General features: G+C 34.8%; 1 protein-coding gene across 4 annotated transcripts in view; it reads right to left on the bottom strand.

The window, feature by feature from the left end:
• Positions 1 to 26,947, bottom strand: part of ITCH (itchy E3 ubiquitin protein ligase) — a 126,854-nt gene that overhangs the window by 17,231 nt on the left and 82,676 nt on the right. For all 4 annotated transcript variants that reach the window (XR_009005404.1, XM_007193258.2, XM_007193257.3 and 1 more), the window contains exons 12-22: positions 25,491 to 25,560; positions 19,962 to 20,046; positions 16,467 to 16,595; positions 12,639 to 12,711; positions 11,718 to 11,789; positions 9,145 to 9,233; positions 7,256 to 7,415; positions 6,812 to 6,945; positions 6,372 to 6,512; positions 1,690 to 1,810; positions 1,152 to 1,256 (exon numbers count right to left, since the gene is read on the bottom strand). Coding sequence is in view for 3 of the 4 variants with exons in the window: in XM_007193258.2 (XP_007193320.1) it covers positions 1,152 to 1,256; positions 1,690 to 1,810; positions 6,372 to 6,512; positions 6,812 to 6,945; positions 7,256 to 7,415; positions 9,145 to 9,233; positions 11,718 to 11,789; positions 12,639 to 12,711; positions 16,467 to 16,595; positions 19,962 to 20,046; positions 25,491 to 25,560 (1,179 nt within the window). In the remaining variant the exon portion in view is untranslated. The remainder of the gene's footprint in view (positions 1 to 1,151; positions 1,257 to 1,689; positions 1,811 to 6,371; positions 6,513 to 6,811; positions 6,946 to 7,255; positions 7,416 to 9,144; positions 9,234 to 11,717; positions 11,790 to 12,638; positions 12,712 to 16,466; positions 16,596 to 19,961; positions 20,047 to 25,490; positions 25,561 to 26,947) is intronic.

The following is a 26,947-nucleotide window of genomic DNA, read 5'->3' as shown; positions in this document are numbered from 1 at the left end:
TAAGTGTACAGTTCAATGTCATTAAGTACATTCACACTGTTGTGTAACCATCACCACTATTTACAGAACTTTTTTATTATATCAAACAAAAACTCATTTCATTAAACTTATCTCCTTGTTTCTGCCTCCCTTCTCCCCAGTCCCTGGTAACCTTTATTCTACTTTCTGTCTCTATAAATTTGCTTATTCTAGATACCTCATATAAGTGGACTCATACAATATTTGTCCTTTTGTGCCTGGCTGATTTCACTTAGCATAATATCCTTAAGGTTCACCCATGTTGTAGCCTATGTCAGAATCCCCTTTCTTCTTAAGGTTGGACAATATTCCACTGTATATATATATACCACATTTGGCTTATCCAATCATCTCTTGATAGACATTTTAGGTTGCTTCCACCTTTTGGCTAATGTGAGTAATGCTGATATGAACATAGTTATACAAGTATCTGTTTGAGTCCCTGCTTTCAATTCTTTTGGTTATACCTAGGAGTAGAATTGCTAGACCATATTAATTCTATGTTTAACGTTTTGAGGAACCACCAACTGTTTTCCACAGTGGTGTACCATTTTATATTGCCAGCAGCAACGCAGGAGAGTTCCAATTTCTCCACATCCGTACCAAGGATGATTATTTCTTTTTTTTTTTTTAATAATAGCCACCTTTTAATGGGTGTATATATGTCTCACTGTGGTTTTGATTTGCACTTCCCTAATGATTAGTGATGCTGAGCAACTTTTCATGTGCTTATAGCAGAAATTTTGTGAAGAGACACCATTATGATTCCAAACCAAGGCGCTCGCTTAAGTTACACCTTCTAAACATTAAATAATTCTCAATGAGATATGAATGATGAAAACCATACTTCAGACAGTTCTATAAAATTCCAAAAGCATTTAGATCAAATGCAGGGGAATATTATTATCTGGGGTTGTCTTATACTCTGGGCAAAGGTGCAAGGTGTGTGTTGCTTACTTGGCAATAATCAAAGAATGCTGTTATAATCGGTATTCATTTATTGTAATGCATAGAATGGAATGAGGAGCCTTAACATACTGCTACATTTTTTTCTGTGACTCATTTCCATATGTGGTAAGCAATTTCTACAAAAATTATGGTATGTCTTCCAAAAGAAAGAAACTGAGACAAACCTGCCAAAACCACATGATTTGTTTGCTTGTCCTAGTGTAATGACGGTAGATGGCATGTCTTTGCCAGTCATTCAAATCAATCTCTTGCATTCCACATAAAAGAACCTTTAGGGATGAAAAAGACGAATGGTTTCTTTAGGTAACTGTACAACCTATATAAAAATGCTAGACATAGTTAAGACTAGTATTAAACAACTTTCAAAAATTTAATCAGGAGGCTTTGGCTTGTAAACTGTGTATCAAGAATTTTATCTATATTTTTTGTAAAAGCTGAGTTTCCATGATTGGTGTCATATATACACATATTCAGGTATATAAGTCACTCACTGGACAGAGGGTCTAATACTTTTCTTTTTTTGGTAACACTTTATATATTTGGATAAATTATGGACTTCTTTTAACCACTGGGGATGCTTCAGAAACATACTGCCAGAATAAAAAATACTATTGCCATTGGAAAGATGATAAAGTGAGTTGAAAACAGACACCTGAAGGCATTATTTACCAGCATGCTGCAGAGGAAAGAACAACTCATTACCTCTAATTCCTTTGCATCAAAGTACTGCAAATACTGCTGGGGAAGAATTTCATTAAAGCCCTCAAAGAAAGCTTGTGTCTGTTCTTCAACACCGCGAGACAACCTCCATTCAGCTACCATTCTGGTAAATAAATATAAAAAAAACTATGAGGAAGTTCAGATTTTACCTTTAAATTCTGAGTATAAAAATAATTTTTTAAAACTTTATGAAAAGTGTCAAATATATATGTAAGTAAAATAAATGAACCCTATGTACAGATATCTCAGCTTCAATACAATACCAATCTTATTCCATTATGCCCCTATCCATACCCTAGATAGCATATAATTTCATTTTAAACAAACATCTCAGTATATATTTCTATAAGATGAGGCCTCTTTTTATTTTAATTTGCATAATTTATTATGCAAAATCTCTGTAACTCAAGGTTAGTTCATCATTAATTAAGGTCTTAACCTAAAATATGCTCAATGCTATGCTCAATGCTGGGGGAGATTCAGGAGTATTAGCTATTCCTTTCTTGAAGCAGCTTAAAGTTTTTGTTTTTTTTTTTACATCTTTATTGGAGTATAATTGCTTTACAATGTTGGGTTAGTTTCTGCTGCACAACTAAGTGAATCAGCTATATGTATACATATATCCCCATATCCCCTACCTTTTGAGCCTCCCTCCCACCCTCCCTATCCCACCCCTCTAGGCGGTCACAAAGCACCAAGCTGATCTCCCTGTGCTATGCAGCAGCTTCCCACTAGCCATCCATTTTACATTTGGTAGTGTATATATGTCAGTGCTACTCTCTCACTTCGTCCCAGCTTCCCCTTCCCCCACTGTGTCCTCAAGTCCATTCTCTACGTCTGCGGCTTTATTTTTTTATTTATGTTTTTTAAAAACATAACTACAATTCTATCATCACACCAAAAAAGTGAACAATAATTCCTTTATATCAAATATTCAGTGCTCAACTTCTACTGACTGACTCAAATTTTTGGACATATTGATTGAATCAGATTAAATTTTCTTCTAATCTTCATCTACATAGATACATATTAACAGAGTTAAAATCACATCAAATACAAACTTTGTTTTATTACAGAATATTTATTTTAACAATTTTAACAAGCAAACACGTATTTTAGGCATTTGATTACTTCATAACAATTGCAGACAACCAAAGTCCTAAAGTTTATTAAAACTCTGAAATTTTGGAAAATGGCAGTGTAGTTTGTATTGGACTAATCTTCCAGGTGATTATAATTATAAACACTGGGCAAATTACAGAAAACAAATGTCTGAAGGTGTCAGAGAGAAACCAAAGGCAGGCAGAAACTGGTGGGGACAAGATTCTTGAAGGAAGCTGGGACACTGGAGCAGAGCCGCGTTTACTAGGCTTTTCCTTTGAGGGCACTTCCCAGTTTACAAAGAGCACAGGGGAATGAAACTCAAACTAAAAGCAACAGTATTATTGGGCTGAGGAGACATGAGGTTGGGAGTGTAAAGCTGCCAAAGCAGCTACAGAAAAATCCCTGGAAGAAAAAAGACAAAGAAAAGGAGCTCCAGCTCCCAAATCTGCACAGAAACACACTTCAACTCCTTAGCTCACTCCTAAATACACATGTCTAGGATGATGAAACTCCAAGGAACCCTGTGCAATGAACAACTGGAAAGCCAAAGACCCAACCAGAAATTTCAGCAGCCACCTAGGGCTGTAGAGATAGAATTTAAGCTTAATTCTCACAAATTAATGGTAAAACACCGTGGGCTTTCCATTGTAAGGACTATGAACCATGTTCTAGGAATAAACATTATGTTTTAGGATTAAAAGCAAAATGGAAATAGACTAGCTCTAGCAAGCTTCCAAACAATCAATGTGATCTGTCCTTAATTTCACTGTCTGTCTAAACAAAACTCAATACTTTTCAAAAGGGAAAAAAAAAAGAACTCAGAGTCTCTACCATGCGTCATCCACAATAAAAAATGACTACATAGGCAAAGAAGCAGGAAAATGTGACCCATAAGAGAAAAAAGGCCATAGAATAAGGCCAACTGATAGCCCAATGCTGAAGTTAGTAAATACTTTCTAAAAGCTATTAAAAATGTATTAAATAATTTACAGGACAAGATGGACAAAATATATGGAGATGACGATTCTCAACACAGAAACTCTTGAAAGAAGCAAATGGAAATTAAAGAATATCTGAATATCTGAAATGAAAATTTAATTGGATGAACTTAAAAGCAGTGAATTCAAACGAAGATCAATCAAAATGGCCTAAACTGAAGCACAGAGAAAATGAAAAAAATATAAACAGCATCTGGGATGATATCAAAGGTTAAATATACATGTATCTGAAGTCTCTGAAGTATGAAAGAGGGAACGAAGCAAAAGGAACATCTACAGAGAAAAAGCACAAAAATTTTCCACAACTGCTGAAATGGCATCAATCAGGAGAACATAAAAGCGCGTATATACGAGGCAAAATGCTAAAAAACCTTTAGAAAATCTTTTAAAAGCCACAGAAAAAAACATACATTTCATCCAGAAAACAAGAGAAACAGTGGCTCACATCATCAAAAATAGAAGACAATAACGGAATGACATTATTGAAAGAAAGTGCTAAAAAAAAAAAAAGAGAAAAAAAAAAACTATAAACCTAGAATTCTAAATCTAGTGAACATATCCTTCAAAACTGAAGATGACATACAGATGTTTTTGGATAAAAGCTGAGAGAATTTATTGCCAGCAGGCACACACTAACAAAAATGGTGAAGGAAGTTTTTAAGGCTGAAGGGAAATGATCCCAGATGGAAAAAATGCATCTGCAGAAGGAAATGAAGAGAACCAGAAATAGCAATGTGAGTAAATATAAAAGACTATTATTCCCTAATTTCTTTTAAAATCTATTGATTGCTTAAAGCAAGAATATAGTATTATGGGGTTATAAACATAAGAAATAAAATGATAACAATAGCACAAATGGCTGAAATGAGATAAACAGAATTATACTATTATGAGCCTCTTATAATGTACAAGTAGTATATTAATTATAAATTATGATGTTACATATAATATTAATGTATTAGTATAATATTAATTAAAGGTGATAAGTTAAGGATGCATATATTCATTAGAGCAGTCACTAAAAATTAAAGAGGTATAGCTAAGAAAAAACCAAAGATATATAAAAAGAAAATTAGAAATTATTAATACAAAAGAGGGCAGGAAAGGAGGAACAAAAGAAATTGGGAAATAGAAGAAACAAATAGCAAGGTGGCAGGCTTAAGTCCAATCATATCAGTAATAACATTAAATTTAAATGTACCAATTGCAACTAAAAGTAACGATTATCAGAATGGATAAAAGTAGCAAGACCTAAGAATATGCTGCTTTTAGGAAACATACTTTAAACAGAAAGACAAAGGATTGAAAATAAAGGATGGAGGAAGATATACCATGCAAATATTAATCACAAGAAATGTGGAGAGGATATGTTAATATTTAAAAAGTAGAAAAGCAGGCAAGAGATCCAGAAACTGGAACTCAAGAATCAGTAGCTATGTGAAATCTCACCCCTATCTGACTGAACTGGTGTTGAGAGTATGTCAGTGAACTAATAACTATTGAGACTAAAAGTATGAACTAATGCAAAGTATAAGAGACTACACTAAGAAAACCATCTTTTTACTTAAAAATTTTACCTGCTCTTCAAATATTCCCCACAAAAATATCTGCATATAAATTTGAGATTCTTTTCAATGCCATGATGTTACATGGCATAGTAGTTACAGAATTGGTATTTAAAAAAGTGATCCAGCACTGCTTCTAGCCTTAACACTCACACTTCTGGAGAAAAACTGAAAGTTCTATATGACCAAAATTCTTTTCTATTACTTTACAAATTTTCGTATTTCTGGTTAAATTGAAATATATCAGAAAGTGGGGATTAAACTCATTAGCATCCACTAGACTAATTCTTTGTAAGGTTTACAGTTTGAATTAACCTGCAGGATAGTCCCTCTACCTTGCTGCCTCCACAACAATCTGTCCTCTCTCTCATGGGCTTTGCTGCCAGACTCGTTAAAAAGAAATTTAGACTGTCTACTGAATTTAGTCCTTAATTTCTTGTAATCTGGCCTCTATATCTACCATTGGGCTACAGTTCTAACTGTTCTCTTAAGGGTTATCATAACTTATTAGTCACAACATCTTCTAAAGATTCTTCATTTTCCTTGGCTTCTGAAATGCAAGACATGGCAAATGGGCTATCAATTCTGAGCTGCCTGACAGCATCACACACCATGGCAACTCTTCTCTATTTACGATTTGTGACTTGTGCTTTCTAGCCTCTGTATCTCTGCATATAACTTTTGCTCTTATTTCTACATAACTGAATCCTTCCCAACCATCAAGGCTCAAATTAAATACCACCAGATTCTTGCTCCATGATTATAGCTAGATGAAAGGATGTCTCCCATAGCACTTTTCTTGTTCCTCTCTCAATGTACTTACAAGGTAGGACGTGGTGTATTGCATCCTTAACAATACATGAGCAGTTCTCATAATTAGTATAAAGGCAAATATTTTTTGAAATACTGTCCACTAGTACTACTAAGCAATTATCAACGTGCTATACAGTCCAACAGAAAGGCTAAAAACTATGTCAAAAGGAGCATTCTCTCTTACCTGATATATTCCTCTTTATTTTCTTCTGTTACAAGAATATTGCCACCATTGGGTTTCAAATCATGACTCTTGATTTCACCTAAAATTTCTTTATCGACGGAAAAATACATTTCCAAACCACATTCCTCAATATTGTTTTCTCTGCCCAAATGAAAGTAACACTGTTACACTAATTCAGTCATGTAAGAGTTTTTTTTTTTAACTAAAGGACTATGTTCTTAAATAACTATTGTTAAACTGTAACATCAGAATTAACAACAAAACTGGAACATCATGCTCTAAAATCACATTTTTGCCTAAGATATTTCTATAAAATTTATCATATTGAATAATGAGACAGGTTTAATGTAAACCATTTAAATTCAGTAAACCAATTACATGCTTACAGTCTGAATACGTTACCAACACAACAATGATAAATTAAAAGGAAACAAACTTACTTAACCCAGATGAGAGAATTGTAAAATTCTGGATCAATAGATTCTAAATCCTTGAGTCCAACTGGTTTGTTCAAGATACGCTTATAGAATGGCAAAGAAAAACCTGTGTCTATGAATTTCCCATGGAACAGAGCCTATGCAAGAAGAAAACAATACCATTTAAGATAATTTTATATCTTATAAGATATAAAAGATTTTATATCTTATATCTCATTGTATTTCAGAATGTTTTTGTTTTTTGAATGAAGAACTCATCTAACAAACAAAACAAACTCCCCTGTCATATGATCTATTATGGAATATTTCTGGGAAAAGGGCAGATATAACAAGCCCAATCTTAGACATGTCTTAATGATGAGAAAATTTCAAATGAGAAAGTTAAAGAAACAATGCTTTAGTATTGCTGAGTTAGCAAAGTAAACACAGTTCTCCACTTGTACTTACCATAGCAATAAACCTGCCAATAAAACGAAAATATTTCAGGTGATCTGGATTGATGTAAGAAGCCGGGTTTATCTGCAAGCAGTAATTATCCTTCCCTGCATATTCAAACAGGCAATACATTGGGTTCAACACCTCATGTGACAAAAGAAAGAACCATTCTCTGAAATCAAAAGAAAATTTAGGATGAAAAATCTTGTAAGTAACCAAACCAATAAATCAAAGAGCAGTGCTATACTCCTCAGATGGCGGTATTTCTCTAGTCTCTTATTGATTTTCACTGCTTCTGTACAAACTGACATCTATTGTACAGAGATATTTACACACTGTGTATTTCAAAGAATCTAAGACATCATTGACTTTAAAGACAACATTATTTGATGAACCACTAAAAAATTTTTTCCAATTGTAATACACATCTCAGTTTCAGAGATGTTAAAATATGAAAAATTCAGTCTTAGAATCAGTGAAATACTATACATAGGCAAGTTTAAAATTCACTGTTGACCCATGTGGTTAGAACAGCTGAAACAAGTCTAACATTATTCCATCCATTACAAAGCCCCTCAGTGATGCTCATTAAGTTCCACTGCTCTCTAAATCTTAGATAAATACGAAAAACCTTCCAATTCACAGAGGCAATAAAGTACTTAATTCAAGCTACTCATTCATTAGGAAAATACTAAGAGGCTCTAATTCAAATGCTGTGAAAATACCAACCAACACTAATGTAAGATTATAGTTATTAACTATGTAACATGGGTGAAGGTCTGGCAGAACAGTAGGCAGAGTGAATCTGGGGCAATATATGTGGTATCAGCTCGAGCCTGAGTTTCCTTTCTTGTTGGTTTATGGCCTCTGGTAGTAATCCTGCTTATACTTTAATACTGCTAGTTAATTTTCGAGTTAAGAATGAATGATTGCCCTCCTGAATTATCTTTACCTAATACAAAATTGTTTCTATTCATATTTGTTATTTACCTGTGATTACTTCATACATTTGAAATGTGAGCTTTTGAAACAAAACCTAAGTAAAAATCCCTCAAATGTAGCCACCAGTTAGTGACCCCACAAAGACTCAGGGTCTGAACTAGGATATTAATAAACAGTATTTCTACTCTTCACAATAATCCCAGAGAAGTAGATATGATTATTCTTATTTTACAGATGAAGATATTTGCCCCAAGTTATACTACTGAGTGCAGAAAAAGGATTCAAATCCAGTCTTGACTACGAAGTCCTTGGCTTTCCACACTGCCACCACTATGCAAATTTTTAACCTGGTATGATATACTGTTATGGAATAAGCAAAGCAATTTCCTGCTTGAGTCTATCTTCTAGGGGTTTGATTAGAAGCTCCAATATTAAGAAAGGAGAATTTATAATTTCAACTCCTATTTAATACAGCTTTCTATATTTTCAAAACATATTATTAATCACAGTTTGGAACTGACTATTATCTCTATCAGGAACCTGTGATGGGGAAAGTGACCTGAACACTATAGGGCCTTGTATGTTCTGTGGAACAGATATGAGGTGGTGGACTGAACACTGGCTTCTGGTTTGATGATGTAAAGCTTGCATCCAGGCTCTACAACTTAGTTATGTGTCTTTGGTGAGTCTCTAAACCTCATTATTACCTGTAAAATTCTCTCTCAGAGTTATCCTGAGGATTAAAGGAGTGATGTGGGTGAAATCAACTAGCAGCACCTTAGAAAGTGCTGAATTAATGTTTCTTGAAATTTTATAATTGTAACATTAATAAAGGTACAAAAATTTGCTACATTTCATTTTCCTGAAACAGAAAATTGAGAAAATAATACTTGCAAGCAAAGTGTAATGATACCTTTGGAGGAAAGGAACTAAGTTCTGAGTATTCATATTATCACTACCTTGCTACACCTCCATAATCTAAACCTTCTTCTCCTGGAAAAATCACCCACAAACGTCTTCGCAGATCTTGGGGACTGAAGCTCATTATCTACCAAAAAAAAAAAAAAAGAAGTAAAAGAATCGGTAAAAGTAGAAACACCTTATACCACTTACTTCCAGGTTAGAAATCTCCTGCATTATAAGTAACTTAAATTCCCCATGACATAGAATGGTGTCTGTGGTTTGGTCAACACCACACATACAGAAAATACATTAAAGTTTCATAATGTTTTATAAATTATACATATCTATATTTCTGTATACTTTATACATATATAATTTTCTTTTAAATGATCCTACTACTGACAAAGTTCCTTCTCTCATTTGTTTAGAGCAGAGTAACTGTGACCATGAGCAGAGCTTAGGTCCTTTTTTGGTTTGGGGAGGTTTGGGTTTGTTTTATAGACAAAAGGTACACATAATAACTAATTGGTTAACTTGGAAATGAAAAACAGAGGCTGCAGAGAAAATATAGTTAATTTGAAAACTCATTCTCAGTGGAAACCTGGAAAAACTACTCAAATTTTGTATTCTACTACAGTGGTTAATAAGATCATCTTTATATTTGAAGGACAGTACCATTTATTGAGCTACAATGAAGAGGTCATTTGGGTTCTTGCTTTTTAAAAGTATCTAATTACTTGCCCAAAATTGGGCCAATAGAAGATTACAAACATTAATTACTCTTAGGGAAAAAAATGACAGGGCCTGGAGAGAATAAAGTCCATACAATGATTCTATTTCATGAAAGGATAAGAATGAACAATCACATTTAAATATCCAGAGAGGCTCAGTAAGTGACCTGCTTATGCTAGGGCTCTCTCAGTTCCCACACTTTCATGAATTCATATCCCACTCAAACAAGAAAATGCCAGATATAACAAAAAATTCAATGCTTATGAATGACAAGTATTCTACAACACTATAGGCTAGAAATATAGCAACGCAAATGAGAAATGTTAGAAGTTAAAATTATCCTTTCTGTTCATTTCTTGTTCCTTCTGGCTACTCCTTGTCCCTGTGGCTGCTCCCCAAACCGTACGGCTGTCCCTGATCTCGCTTGCTGTTCCCCTGGAAAAAAATACCTTTAAATAATACCTTTTAACAAATGCCTAATATGAAGGAAAAAAAGAAGTGTTTCTCCTGCAATTTCCCCCATAAGCAGTTGTGCTGTGTCAAGAAAAACACACCTACTACCCCAAACAACTTTATCCAAATGCTATGAAGAAAATCTGATGCTAATTTTGCTATATGTCACTCTTCCAAAGCAATCAAATTTTTCTCTTTTTATTTCACATTTATTGGATGGATGTAGAGTTTAGGGTGACAATTTTTAAAAACTGTTTTAGCACCATCTGGTCTGTCATTCTGCGAAAGCCTCTAGGCGTCAATAGCTAAAGGGACATTTACTCATGTTCGCATCTTTTCAGCACTGCTATCAGCAAGTTACGTTCCAAGAAACTGGCCCACCAGAGACTGACTACTCAGTGACTGCATACTGGTTACGAACATGAAAATAAGAAATAGGTAATCACGGGGTAGAGAATGGCCTTGGAGCCTTCCTTACATCAGATCAAGAGAATGACTCATAATTCTCTAAGTGGCCTTAGTCAAGCTCTGCTCCTAAAAAAATATCTGCTCCTACTTAGCAGGATGCCAACTGGCATTTCCCTTCAATGTTAATAACTGAGGTTCCATTAGTAAAGAATATAATTTTTTCTGAAAGTAAGTAGACAGCTATCGTCAACTATCTCAGACAATCTCTTTTCCCTTTGCATTCGGTTTAGCACTTCTCAAAGCTGTAGCTACCAAAATTATCGTAAGGGTTTGATAATGAATCACAGCCACATCTGGCCATAAAACAAGGACGAACTGGATGTTTGCATATTAAGACATTTTTTTCCACTGGTCATTTTAATATATCAAAATCACTTAATACTTAGCTGTAGTTGGTTGGTAAACAAAGTTGTAAAATAAAGGTAAGTAGTAAATTAACTCAGGTTCTGAGGACAGCTAAAACATTTGTTGACTACTCCTGAAAACATTATTTTTAGATATTGTCATCAATGACCATTTACATTTTTTACTACATAAAAAATTCTTTATAGGAGTAAATATGCTTATTGTAAAAATGCAAGCAATACAGAAGTATAAAAACAAAGTCTTCTCCTCTCTTTTTCTATCTGTATCCAGTATGTTCATACAGTACTTCCAAACCTTTGTCTACCAAAAGCCTATTTTTTTACTTAAATATCTATCTCAAATCAAACACTGAGCTTAGAAATGGAAACCTGAAACTAATACTAAGTTACTCTGACATTTCAAAAGCACAGAACATACACATACACAAAACACACACACAAAGCTATCTGCATTTTCCTGAATTTTAAGTGTTAAGGTAGCTGGCAATGAGATTAGACTTAAAAAATTCAAGGACTCCATCTCAAAAAGTTCCAAACTGTTTGAACTGCTAGCACCAAAAGGTTTTGGGCTGGAAGCCAGGGGGCAAACCATTAAGTGGATGAAACAGTACCTGCTGAAAGGAATCCTCAAACAATGTTTTTCTTGTCACTGTAATCTTTATGTGCTGTGGCATGGCCAGTTGCTGAAATATAAGAATGTCTTAAGTCAACTCTCACCATTAAAATGGCCTATCAAAAAACCAAAAGGGTAAAATTTTACTTACTTTTTTGCTTACAGTAACAAGTAGACTATGAATATGAACTTTTATTTAATAATGTTTAACCATGCATTTGTGAGTATTCATGCTAATTATAGATCATCTGATACTTAAGAAACAGAAGAACGCAAGATGTCGTATGCACAGTGATTACTTAATGAGTCAAACAAATCTTTAAATTTTCAAAAAGCTAATTCAAATTCTTTTTGCTTGCACAGGCCCAGTACAAGAGTTTCAAGTTTAAAAATATTCATCATAGTAACACTTTGACTAGTCCGTTAATTTTATTTAGACCCCATAAAGAAATCATTAATTCAGTAAACATTTATAATACATCAGAAATAACTGATCACATCTGTTAAACATACTCTGACTATAACCATATATATGTACTAAAGTATCTATCAAAGTGATACATATGTACGGATCTATCAAAGTCATTTATATCAAATGCTAGATATGAAAGGAGCTGGTTATAATTTACACATCAGAAATGTTTTAACTCATTTGTTTGAAGATTTCTCCAATCTGAAAATAATGAGTACTGGAATGAGTAGCAATGTTTCCTTATTCAAATGGTTTCAAATTTATTCTTCTGGACAAGAGAAGCCATAAATTATCTAAGGGATAAATCTATTTCTTTGACCTAAAAATAGGAGAAAAATTCCAATGCTTCCATTTTACCTGTTTTTCTACAGGTTAATTATTTTCACAATCACTGATTGTGTAAGCAACATAATAAAAGGAGTACAGAAATACAGTCCCAATACTAACCTGACACCAGAACCGGAAATACTGAACCTTTGCCTTGAAGTCCCGTACATAGGCTATCTGGGGTCCATTGTCTCTGAGGAAGAATGTTAATATGACATATATAGCTTCTTGTAAGATAAAATATTGAAGGAAAACACAATACCACACTCCCTAAGAACTCAGTAGTCAAATACAAAAATGCTCTAGTACAGCAAAATCCTAACACCACCTTTAAAAAAAAAAAATTTCCCATGACTATTTTTAAGTAAGAAATAGAAATAAACTTTGATCTTTTTAAAGCCCCTGTTGTGAGATTCTCTCTTATATACAGCCAAATATAACAGGACTAGGTAAAGGAGGTTCTGTCTGAGAATGGTGTCTATTCCTGAATCCACTCTCTCCTTTGTTCTTAACAGAATCTTGAGATTTACTTGGGCAGACTACATTTCCCAGTTTTTCTCTTTTTTTCTCTCAAGTTTACTAGGAGTTACCAATATTATTAAATTTTTGAAGACCCAACTTGTAGCTTTGATTTTTCTGTTCTTTCATTTCCATTTCATTGATTTCTGCTTTTATGCTTATTTTGTACTTAATTAACTTTTCTATTTCTAGCTTCTTAAGGTGGAAGCAGGGAACAATGGTTTTACATCCTATTTTCTAATCTAGTCCTTTAAAGCAATTAAGTCTTCCTCCAAGACTACTTTTGTTAAATCCCACAAATTGTGATGTTTTGCTTTTATTATCATAAAGTAAAAAAAATTTCCTTATTTCTAGTGAGCAACTTCTTTGAGCCATGGATTATTCAGTAGTGTGCTATTTAAGTCCCACTAGACTATTTTTTAATGACAGAGAGACATATACTTCTGCTTCATACAAGCCTCTATTGTTTTGGGGTTTTCTGCTATATGTGCCCAAACTTAATTGTAACTAAGATTAATGATACAACAGTATCTGTTTGTAATTTATTACATATCTAATTTCATTAATACCTAATTGGCCTGAATTCCTAGTTTGTTTGAAACATGAAAGTTTAATTTTATATCTTCTGCATATTAAAAAAAGTAACGAGAGGTCAGCAATGTCCTGAAATTAAAGCCAGACAAAGGTGCTACATGAAAACAAAACTTCATTGTACAACTGAAACAATATTGTATGTTGAGTACAACTTAATTAAAATAAAAAAATTAAAAAGTATGTTTACAATGTGCTTAACAAAATTAAAAAGAGAAAAACTACAGACCAATCTCTCTTATGAATATAGATGCAAGAATCCTAAAAAAAAATACTAGTAAATTGAATTCAGGAGTGTATTAAAAGGATTAACATTTTAATCCTTTTGACCAAGTGGAATTTATCTCTGGAATGCAAGGATGATTTAACATATGAAAAGTCAATGTAATACACCACACATTAATAAGGGGGAAAAAACCACACAATCATCTCAAATGATGCAAAAAAGCATTCAACAAAATTCAATATCCTTTTATGATAAAAAACATTCAACAAACTAGAAGGAAACCAACTCAACATAATAAAAGCTATATATGAAAATCCCACAGCTCACATCACATTCAATGGTGGAAGAATGAAAGCTTTCCCTCTAAGATCTGGAACAAGGCAAGGTTGACTGCTTTCATCACTTCTATTCAACACAGTATGGAAAGTTCTAGCCAGAGTAATTAGGCAAGAAAAAGAAAAGGCATCCAAATTGGAAAGGAAGAAGAAAACATTTGTTTGAAGATGATATGATCTTATATATAAAAAACTCTAAAGACTCCAGGTGAAAAAACCTGTTAGAACTAATAAGTAAATTCAACAAAGTAGAACACAAAACATACAAAAATCAGTTGTATTCCTATACACTAACAATCAACAATCTGAAAAGGAAATTTTACAAAACAATTCCGTTTACAAATAGCATCAAAAACAATAAAACACTTAGGAATCAATTTAACCAATAGGGTAAAAGACTTGCACAATGAAAACTATAGAACATTGCTGGAAGAAAATAAAGAAGACAAATAAATGTAAAGACAGCTTATGTTCATGGATTAGAAGACTTAATATTGTTAAGATGTCAACACTAACCAAAGAAAACTTCAATGCAATCCTTATCAAAATCCCAATGTCTTTGTTTTTGGTTTTTTTTTTGCAGAAATAGAAAAACCCATCCTAAGGTTCATATGGAATCTCAAAAGGACCCTGAAAAGCCAAAACAATCTCAAAAAACAACAAAGTTGGAGGACTCACATTTCCTGATTTCAAAATTTAGTAAAAGCTACAGCAGTCAAAACAGTGTGGTGCTGGAATAAACACAGACATACAGAAAAATACAACAGAAAGGCCAGGAATCAACCTCCACATATATGGTCAAATAGTTTTTGACAAGGGTGCCAAGTCCACTAAACAAATGGTGCTGGCAAAACTGGATATCCACTTGCAGAAGAATGAAGTTGAACCCTTACTAAAACCATGTACAAAAATTAACGGAAAATGAATCCAAGGTCTAAATGTAAGAGCTAAAGCTATGAAATGCTTAGGAAATACACAGAATGGGAGAAAATATTTGCAAATGACATATCTGATAGGGATTAATATCCAGAATATACAGAGAACTTTTAAAGCTCAACAAAAAACAACCTGATTCAAAAATGGGCAAAGAACCAAAATAGACATTTGTTCTAAGATATACAAAATGGTCAATAAGCACATGAAAAGATGCTTAACATCATGAATCATTAGAGAAATACAAACCACAATGAGATACCATTTCGTACTAATTAGGATGGCATTACACACACACACACACACACACACACACACACACAGAGTAACAACTGTTGGCATGGATGTGGAAAAACTGGAACCCATGTGCTCTGCCAGTGAGAACATAAAGCAGTACATCCACTGTGGAAAACAGTATGGCAACGTCTCAAAAAAACCCCACAGAATTATCATTTGATTCAACAATTCTAATTCTGAATATATATGCAAAAGAACTGAAAGCAAGAACTTGAACAGATATTTGTACCCTCATGTTCTCAGCATCATTCACAATAGCTGAAAGGTGGAAACAACTCAAATGTCCATGAACCACATGTATACAAGCTAAAACATGGATGAGCCTTGGAAACATGATGCTAAGTGAAATAAGCTAGTCACAAAGGACAAACATTTTATGATTAGTCAAATTCACAGAGACAGAAGGTAGAACAGTACTTATCAGGGACTGGGGGAGAAGGGAGACTGGAGAGTTATTGTTTACTGGGTACAGAGTTTCAGTATGGGATAATAAAAAAGTGTTAGAGATGGATGGTGGTGATGGTTGCACAGCAATAAGTGTACTTAACACCACTAAGATATACACCTAAAATGGTCAACTTTGTTATGTCTGTTTGACCATAATTTAAAAAAAAAAAAACCTAAACAAAACATATTAAGCAAATCAAAACACAGTTACTTTTCAAAAATGGAAAAGAAAAAGTAATGGGAGTTTTCAAGTTAAAAGGTGATAGATGTGTAAATAGAACTTTTGTAAGTCAAAAAAAAAAAAGGTGATAGAAATGAAAGAAAGTAGGTATCAGAAATCAGGGATTAATTGGTGAGCAGTACTATACTGATAATTTCTAAACACTCATTTAATGCTGTGAATAGATGGTAACAAATATGGAAAGTCTCTAGGAGAAAATATTCAAGAAGCTAATGGAAATACAAAACATTTAGTGATCAGAGACCTACAGGCAAGCCACCTCAAGAAATGCAAGAATTGCACTCTTTGGTAATTGAGATCTTTATATCAAAATCTTATGAATCAGTTTTACATTTAATCAAAACATTTAGAAAACTTACAGGGCAGATTTTCCAGTGCGGGGATCTATATAGGTGGTTGTTCTTCTATTGTGATCCACAAAATATGGAATTCCATCTACTGTGAACCTCATTTCCCAGCCTTCAGGTAAGGGCTTTTCATTTAATTGACTATATAAAACACAGAAACATATATAAACAAATAAAAAATGTTAAAGAGTTCCTTGTTTGCCAAGTACAGAAACTAAAAATACCCATAAAGGTGGTAGAAATATTCTAGAAAACCATTTAGTCCAGTATTTTCCAGCTGTTTACTAAAATCCTACAAGCATATTATACATGTCAACAGGTCCATCAACCATCAGTCTTCTCCCATCTACTTTGCCTGTATTCCCTACCTGCCTAAACATCTCATAGTAACCAAGTTCTGCCAATTCTGCCTTAGAAGTTTTCATGTTCATCACTGTTTTCAATCACCAGCACCAACCATCCTTACTCTGGCTTTATTCATGTCTCTTTTAAACTTTTGTAACAGCAGTCTAACTGGTTTTGCTGCCTCTAGTCTCACTCTGGTCCTATACTCATATTTCACATTGCTGATAGAGTACTAAAACAGAGATCTGAACAAATTCGTTCTCTTCTAAAAGTGATATCACTATTCACCACTAACCAATTATAAGACCTAAACTCCTCCATTTGGCCCTCACTCTGTCTCGATACTCTGCCCTCTATGTTTCCTTTCAGTTTTACCTCTGCACTCTACCTCCACCTCCCTTCCATGAACCCTGTGTAGTGTACGCCTACTCACCATTTCCCTAAACAAGACATGGTCTGTCAAACCTCCAAGTGAAGCCTTTCCCCTTGTCCAGAATCTCTATTATTCCTGTTAAGGCAACTCAAATGTTCTTAATGGAGTATTCCTACCCACTTCCTTAATACCTATCTTTAGACCTTGCTTAATCTCTCTAAACTTCAGTGTTCCAAGTTGCATCCATATTTTCCAGTTCATTTTTCTCTATTCTACAGTTTCATTTTTCTCGTCTGGTGGGTCTGGTGAGAAGGCAAAGCAATGGAAATGTTCAAGTTCACATCAGAAAGGAAGAAAAGGAGGGGTTAGAGGCATTTAATCTCACTGTTTTAGAGAGCCACTACTGCTGACAGGAGTGTCACTTTCCTCAAGTGTACTTCAGAAGAACAAAAGGCTTAGAACCATTGCCTAGAACAGTATTTTGTGAACTATGCCAAAAAGTTAAGAACATTTAACTATATTTACAGAACTAAATACAAATGTCAGACAAAACAGACTACTAAAAATTTAAGAAGATAACACTTCTCATTTGTTATAATCATATTTGCAAGATGGGCTCAGTAACAAGTTGTTTTCTTGAAAACAAATTGGATAGAACTGGGTTATTTGTATTATTTATAAAAATATGATTCTAACTTTAGCTCTGAAACTTTAAAGGTCCAAGGGGGAACAAAAAATGGTAGCAAATTACAGAAAGGTGACATGGTCTATTCTATCCTTAGTGATAGAATTTTAAAGAGAAATTAGAAATGTTGCCTATGAAATTCTTAGTTATTCCTTTTTAAGAAACTGAAAATATTTAAGTTAAATACCATAACTCCATAAAATGTTGTGATTTGCTGGTACCCAGAAATAGATTTTAAATTTAAAGCACACCTTTAAAATAGAGGTTCTTAAAACCCTGACCTATGGTAGATGTGAAGATTTAATCACGCCCAAACAGAGGTCAGACCACTGCCCTCAGCTACTGGGAGGTGATCTCTAGGCCTCTGGAATGTCCTGCCTGTCAAGTGTATCTTTGTTTGCTTAGGGGCTTCGAACACCAGACCGTCAATCATGTGATTTATGAGGGAGGCTTTGGGATATGCCATATCAGCTCTAACCTCTGGAGTAACTAGACACTATAGGTATTAGCCCAAACTGTGGGGAAGAGCTGGAAACTAAAGGTTAGCTACGCAGGCAGTACGTGATGGAGCCCCAATAAAAACTCTGGATACTAGAGACTAGGGTGAGATTCCCTGGTTGGCAATACTCAACACATACTGTTCGACATCAATTCTGGGCATTTGGAACCCTCTCAGATTCTGCCCTATACATCTCTTCCTTCTGTTGGTTCTAGTTTATATCCTTTCCCTGTAATAAAGGAGGCTGTGAGTATAAGAGGTTTCAGAGAGTTCTAGTCTCTCTAGTGAGTTACTGAACCTGAAAGTGGTTGGGTAGACACCCTAAATTTGTAGTCAGTCAGTCTGAAGTGAGAGTAGTCTTGGAGACCTCCCAGCTTGTGGCTGATGTCTTAAGTGAGGACAATTTTGTGGGGACTGTGCCTTCTGACTATATAGCTTACCAAATTCCCTGCGAATGGAACCCTCTGGAAATCTGATAAACACATAGCATTACATATTGTTATGAGCTGAACTGTGTCAACCCACAAATTCTTCTGCTGAAATCCTAAACCTCAGTACCTCAGAATGCGACCTTATTTGGAAACAGGGTTATTAAAGATGTAATTAGATGAGATCATGCTGGAATAAGGTGGGCCACTAATCCAATATGATCGATGTCCTTATTAAAGGGGGAAATTTGGACCTTGAGACATGCATACAGGAAGAATGCCATTGGAGTTATGCTGCACAAGCCAAGGAACTATCAAAGATAGAAGACAGACCTGGAACACATCTTTTCCTAGTGCCTTCAGAGCGAGCATAGCTCTGCTGACACCTTGACCTTGAAATATGTATAAGACAAGTTTCTATTGTTTAAGTCACTCAATTTGTGGTACTTTGTTAAAGCAGCTCTAGCAAACTAATACATACACTATCACATAATGTTATAAAGAAAAACAATTACATATACATAATAAATATTAAAAAGACAAACTTGTAATAAATAATGTACCTCTTTAATGGCTTATTAACTAGCAAGTTCTTGTAATGATGTGTGTAAACAATATTTTCAGATATCTGCAACAACTGCAGAAAGATATTAAAAACCTGTGATTTCTACTGGTGGCAAAGTCCGAGGCATTGTTAATTCTAATATTATGGTTGTGGCCTACAATCATAATGGAAAGAACACTCAGTTTTAGGTAAAGGTTACTGAAAATGAATATGTATTTTTCCCCTCTAAGTCACATACTCCCTGAATTCTATCCAGAGATGTCAGGTTGAAAAACCCCACTTTAGAATTAGTAATCTAGTCTTACTAACAACAAACAGGTATTTTTGGGGGGAAACACACACACACACACACACACACACACACACACACACACACACACACACACACACGTATTCGTATATACCAGTGAGGTTTTTTTCCCCCCTGTACTCTCAAGAAACCCACCTTCATTATATGGAAGTAATAGTGTAATTTTTTCTCTTTCTTAAGTATGTGGGTAATTAAGGCTTTTGGGGAAAGAATATGTAGGTTTGATCTTTTTCATAACTGAGTTGGAAATAGGGTACAATCGTTAAGAAGTTATCTATACACTAATAACTGCAAGTTCTTACCCTTGATTTCTGGGGTCTTCCCATTGTGTAATACGAGTATTGTGGTTGACAAAATATACTCTACCATTGCTGTCCGTTCTCTTCTCTTTAAAACAAACGAAAAAAAGCAAAGCATTAGAGTTGGCATAGTCTTCTTCCTCAAATTAAAATAAGATGAGCTGATTTTGCCCATTTCTCACTGCTCTGTTGATTTTGTAGTTTTTAAATCACAACTTTAAAGGTTTAATTTATTCTTTCACTATTAAATCCACATACTTACTCAAGTTATAAAATATCATCTTATCCTAGAACAGGGGTCCCCAACCCCTGGGTCCTCGGCCTGTTAGGAAGAGGTGAGCAGAGGGTGAGCAAGCGAAGCTTCGTCTGCTGCTCCCCATTGCTTGCTGGCTCATGTGACCGCCTGAACCATTCCCCACCGCCACCACCTCTGCCCCCACCTTGGAAAAACTGTCTTCCACAAAACCGGTCCCTGGTGCTGTCCTAGAAACTAAATAGACATAATTCACAATGTCCTGCCCATAGGACCTTTCTGTTCAATCCAACCAGCAGCAAGAATAATTAACTGTTTTAACTCTGCATATATGACTTCATTTTAACCTTAAAAGTCCCACAGAGTAGGTAGTTTTCCTTTATCTTGAAGATATGGTAACTCAGACAGGCTTAGTGATCTGTCCCAAATTTCAGAATTAAGTAGCAGCTAGAGGATGGAAACTGATGTCTGCATTCAGAGATTTTTTTCATATCACACCATCTCATTTCTTAAAATACAATGGGGGGATATAATTTGTTTCTTTGCTATATGCTAGGCATTATTCAACTAGAAAAGACACTGTTTCAAAATATATCCTGTTTCTTAATACAACCAGTTTCCAAATCCTAAATATCTACAGTAACTTTTTACACAAGGGTTGGGCAGAAGGGCTCAGCTCTTTAATTTACTGTATCTGAAGCAGCTGCTTGTTTACCTACCTGCCTCTTGCTTTAGGACTCTCCTTGTTTTCTTATACCCATTCTACACAATTTGCCCCGCTTCTTTGAGATTTCTCATTAAGGTTTACAAGATGTGTGGATATTATTTTCTCTTTTAATAACCAAATAGTTTTGAAATTTTAATATTAATACTAGTTCTGTTGTTTTGAACTACTGACTTCTCTGCTCCATTACAAATTAATTCTTCAAAAGAACGGTCTCTTCCGATGTCTGAATCTTTTAAATTTGGCCAAGATGTCTAAAAATGAAAACTGAAGTATTCAATAGTATGAAATGGATTCCCACATTTTAGAAAGCATGGTTATCTTAAAATAAGCAATTTTCAAAAAAAAAAATTAAGCTTAACTCTGTTGTGATAAAGCCAATTTTTATTTCCTATGGTTTGCAAGTTCATATGTTTTTCAAACAACATTTATTTAGATCCTTTGGCTCTTTCTTTAAGCAAGATATTGCAGAATGAGTGTTAGGCCAAATTATACAGCCTTGTAAAGTTAGTGTTTGGTAACTTTTAACTTATCTCCAGGACTGACTCTATGATCGCAAGTAGCAGTGATGATACTGGGGCAGGGGGTAGGGGTTGGGGTGGAGGTGGCACAGAGGGATAGACTGGTATCATGAATCTGCTCCTGACATCTCAGGTACTTTCTATATCAGCTGACCTAAAATGGAAATAGAACTTCCAGAGTGTATAATATACAGAAAATGGACTCTGCATCTTCTGACACATCCTGCATAATAACAATGGCTTTGCCGGTCATGGCACCTTGAGTGTGGAAACATGTAACCAACTTTAAGAGCTGTCTCTGAGGCAAAAAGAAGCACCCACAGCGCTACACAGTTGTAGCTACATAATAACAAAATAAGTTAATGTTCTTGGCAGTCAAATTTAAATTTTTAAATACACTTACAGAATTAATAAACTTCTTGTGTACAATTTTTAAGTAACTTAATCTAAAATTAATATCCTAAGTGCACAGTTGAGTGTATATTCTCCTTTTAACTGCCACGTAAGTTCAGATTTCAGGGCCAGATATTCTCTCTTCAAAAAGCTAACAAACATGAACAGAGTCACTGCCTGGGTTCTCCAAGGGTTCTGAAGCACCCTGCCAACCACATCAGAGCTGGTGAGTTACTGACCTCAGCTAAGGACACCCTCTTCTTACCCATGGTCAGTGTTTACTGAACGGTGGCATGAAGCTAGGGATGGCATGGAGATATTCCTTTTTCTTTCTTTTCAGATGAACAGATTTAAGGCTTTTGTGTAGTTTTGCCTTATTCCTGAACTTTTTTCGTGTGCTTTGGTTTTATCATTTTTAAATGTCTTTTTAAAAATATATATATATATATTTATTTATTTATTTAGACTGCACTGGGTCTTAGTTGTGGCACACAGATCTTCATTGCAGTGTGTGGGCTCTTTAGCTGCAGCATGCGGACTTCTTAGTTACGGCATGCAAACTCTCAGTTGCGGCATGCATGTGGGATCTAGTTTCCTGACCAGGGATCGAACTCCGGCCCCCTGCACTGGGAGCACAGAATCTTACCCACTGGACCACCAAGGAAGTCCCTTTTTTAACTGTCTTAACCAAGCAGATTTTCTTTTCAGTGAAAAACATCTAACTGTTTGACATTTTAAATATTTAGTTTGTGCACTTAGATTATAGCTCACACACTTCATAGGTGTGATTTTACTAGATAGGCTTTCTAAATAAAAGCTTAAAAACATTTTTAAAACAAAAACAAAAAACCAACAAAACAAAAAAAAGCTAACATGAGGTAAGATAAAGTTAATAGAAAACTTATTTCTATGTTTGTTCTAAGTATATAGTACTGATAAAAGCATTTCTTGGAAGAGGCTGTGAAAACCACAATTTCAAAGGTGATGCGCTTGCAAACTGTAGGCTCACCTGCTTAATGAGAAGTACTGTGACTACAGAGCTGATTTCTTACCTCGTTCAAAAAACACATGATAAACAACTCCTAAATAACTGAACACCAAGCCTGAATGCACATCAAACCACTTCCTGACTTGATGAATAAAACAATGAAAAACAGAAGCTTCTTGTTGCTCTATGTATTCTTTCATAGCAACTCTGAAAATGAGAAAATAGTTTTATACTTGATGGGTAAACCAGCTATACAAAGCCCTATTAGACTATATTGTTGAACCAAAAGCATTCTTTGTTCTCCAGCCTCTATAGTTTGCATGTGTTAAAAATTCTTCACTGTCAGCTTGTAAGGTAGTAATGTCTACTCCTAGCATACAAAAGTCTGAAAGGGTGAGCAAGTTTGATTTAAAAATACATGGCGTCACAAAAATAATGCTAACAATTTTAGAACATCAACACAGGCTGTAAACTGGGATTTTATTTCCTGGATCAATGCTGAGGGTCTATTGGGTGGTTCTCATTTGTGATAGTACCAGTGTTGTCACTGGCTCAACAAATAACACATATGCCCCAAAGGCAGAGAATCATAAAGCAGTGCTCAGTCTGAATAATAGGATGATCGTGAACTCATTTAAGAAGGGGGAGGGGTTGCACTTCAACTTCAGGAGTGTGAAACCTAAAAATAAGCAGAATGTAAAATAACCAAGGCAAAATTCTGATAACATACGTAAGCTGGAATTGGGTCTCTAGAGGCAGTATTTTATGGAGGTGTTGTTGGCTAAAGTAAAAATGAGAAATACTGATGTTGAGGATAATAATAAATACAGAAGACAAGGACCAGATTTGCAGGAAAAGCTTTACAAATAAAGGCAACATAGCCTGCAATTCATGCTTCTATGAGCGAGAAACAATTTTTCTTAACAGCTGCCCTGGAGAAGGAGCAAAATAGTTTGTGTTTCTAACAAAAGCCAATCAGGTCATGGTTTTTCTGCACTAAAATTAAGAGGATGAATACACGACCTACAGGTATATCGTTTCTCCTCTGTAACACAAACATAAAACAACCCTAGAAATAAAGCTGAGAAGACCATCCATGTCTGGGCATGCAACCAAGCAGGTCTAGTTCAATATGCCTCAAAAGAACAACATCCCTTCTTCTGAAGTACTTCATGCCAATTATAAACTGTCCATTACAAGGCTCCCACAGAGCCAGAAGACTCCTTACCAAACTACCAGACACTGGTAAAGACAGAAATTCACAACTTTCATATGCTTTCCCTTTGCTACAAGCCAGTGACAATAATAGTTATAACTATGAACTATTATATTTTTTTACTTCTTTGACTCCTAGGAATGCTAGGGATAAATAACTTTAATGGCAATGGGGTAACTGAAAAGCAGGCTTACACAGCCAGTATCATTTATTGCCCAGATTCATGTGACCTTGACATCAATTTTTTTCCCTCCCTTCCTAAAGAAAGTAATGCTAGAGCAATCTATCTTAGAAACTGATGTTTCCCAACAAGACTATCTAGAAATATCACTTTCTGAAATATCTGCAGCTCTTGAAGATAAAACTTCAACTGGTTCCATAAATGGGTTTACTTTGCTGTTTTCCACTTTCTATATTCTCTTTCTCTTCTGTGCAAAACTGTTTCTATATTGCCGTGTTTACTCTGGAAACTTGCTACAGCTCTATGACTTATATAATGGATATAAAATAATCTGGTAGGGCAGGCTCATCTTAAAGTCTATAAAAAGTTTTAATAACTAAGGTACTTGATCACAGAGCATGCTCATGCAGGACACAAAGTCACCACCCCAACATGTTCCCCCTTCCACTGTTCTTTCAGATAACATCAACTCAATCAACCTCTGAACTGTGTTTTCGAAGCACCAATATGATCAAAATAATCTTTAAAGCTTTTTATTTTGAAATAAGTATTACAGCATATTGCAAAAATTGTTCAAAGAATCTCATATACCCCCTTCAACCAGTTTCCTCCGATGGTGACATTTTATGTAGCTATAGCACAATATCAAAATCAGAAAATTGACACTGGTACATTACTGTTGACTACAAACTTCATTCAATTTTCACTAATTTTTAAAGTTTGAATTCATTTATGTAAATATATAGTTCTATGCACTTTTATTCCATGTACAGATTTGTGTAATCACCACCATGGTCAAGATATAGAACTGTTCCATCACTACATAAGAACCACTTATGTTACCTCCTATATTTGTAACCACCTACCAGTGGCTCTGTTTCCTGGCAACTACTAATCTATTTCTCATCTCTATAGTTTTGTCATTTCCAGAATGTTATATAAATTGAATAACACAGTATACAATATTTTGAAATGGATTTTTTTTACTAAGCATAATGCCCTTGAGGTCCATCCAGATTTTCATGTGTATCATAATCCATTTCTCCTTATGCTGAGTGGGCAAAATATTTTTATATTTTAGAAGAGTAACTTAGAACTTTTGGGAAATTAAATGCCTATTTGGCACTCTGAATTAAACCAACACACCCCAAAAGCTTTCCAGATATTCACTCAAGCAAGCACAGGGTATAACATCCATCCATAAATACCTAATTGTTAAAATAACTGAATTCAATTTAAAAATCCATGTGACTTACCCCATCCAGGTGGCAGGGGACCCAGGGGATCAAATTCTTTATTTTGTGATGTAGCAAACAAGTCTTGATTCTAAAAAGAACAACCCCCAAAATGGTGAAATAACGAACAACTTAAACTGATAACTTGAGAGCAGGCTTATGAATTCTGATATGCCTTTCCCTGGCCATGTGCAACATAACATACTCTTACAGAGTTCACATCTTAGAGAAGTATGACACAGTCAAGAATAAAAGCCAATGCACTCTCATGAAGAAAAAAACTTCGTCAACATTATTTAACATTTGAAACTATTTGAAATTCAAATATTACAAATAATCTTACACCCAAATGACCATTTTTTCCCTTTCTTTAGCTCCAAGTCAGTAAGTTAGAGAAATACATAAATCCCCCAAGAGTCACTTATAAATAACAGTACTCAGAGTCATCAGCTGGCTAAGAAAAATTTTGTATTTATAACTCAAAAATAGAGGATCATATACAGGACATGGTATATACAAAGAATTGTGAGAAGAGAGTTGGGGGAGTAGGAAGAATAGGCTGTCATATGAGTAAAAGAAAAGAATTCCAGTTGGAAGGAGTTGACAAGCCTAGAACTGAATAGAAGATTTCTTACATTTGTTTGAAATTATCACATTGGTGGAGAGAGAGGTTTGATTAGATAAACGGAAAGTAGGAGTCAACCACTGGAAAAAGAGAAGCAAAAGTCATACTGAGTGTGTAGTGTGAAGGGTTAATGACTGTGTTTTAGTTTAAATGTATAATGAAGTGGGGGATACTTTGTGGTCTTTCAGTACGATGTGGTTAAGCCCTTTCTCCTTTAAGTAAGGTAAGGCAAATAAATAATAGACTAATTGCTTCAAAAAAAATTATGGAAAAAAACCTCACAAGTAAAATACGACAGTGCACCCCATATACCCAGCAACGAGATTCAACAATTACCAAAATTGCCACATTTCTTTATTTTTCTTCCATATTCTTTGCTGAAGCAAAAAAAAAATCAGTCATCATTTCACTCCTATGTATTTTAGTATGCCTTTCTAAAATTTGTGAACATTTTCTTATACAACCACAATATCATTATCACACCTAGCAAAGAATCTATGTTAATTTTATCCTCTAATACACAATCCCTAATTAAATGCCTCTGGTTGCTTACTGGGTCAAATCAGAATCCAAACAAAGTCATCATACTGCATTTGGTTTAGTCTCTTAAGTCTAAATTTTATAGCAGTTTCCCCCACTGTCGGTCTTTCCCTGCCCAACCCCCGCCCCCATGTCACTGACTTATTACAGAAACTAGGTTAACTGACTGAAAAAGTTTTAAAAGCATATGAGAGATATTCCATTTCTCATTTAAAAGCTCTTGGAAGACAGACCTGTCAAGGAGTGGCCTTGCTCCTCCTGACAGACACAATAATGAAAACAGGGTAACCAAGGAGAAACACTACACAAGGTT

Source organism: Balaenoptera acutorostrata, chromosome 15 (assembly GCF_949987535.1).
Source record: "Balaenoptera acutorostrata chromosome 15, mBalAcu1.1, whole genome shotgun sequence".
In the NCBI taxonomy this organism is placed as follows: domain Eukaryota; kingdom Metazoa; phylum Chordata; class Mammalia; order Artiodactyla; family Balaenopteridae; genus Balaenoptera; species Balaenoptera acutorostrata.
The sequence above is the reverse complement of the archived record's forward strand: the minus strand, read 5'-3'. Positions and strand labels throughout refer to the sequence as shown.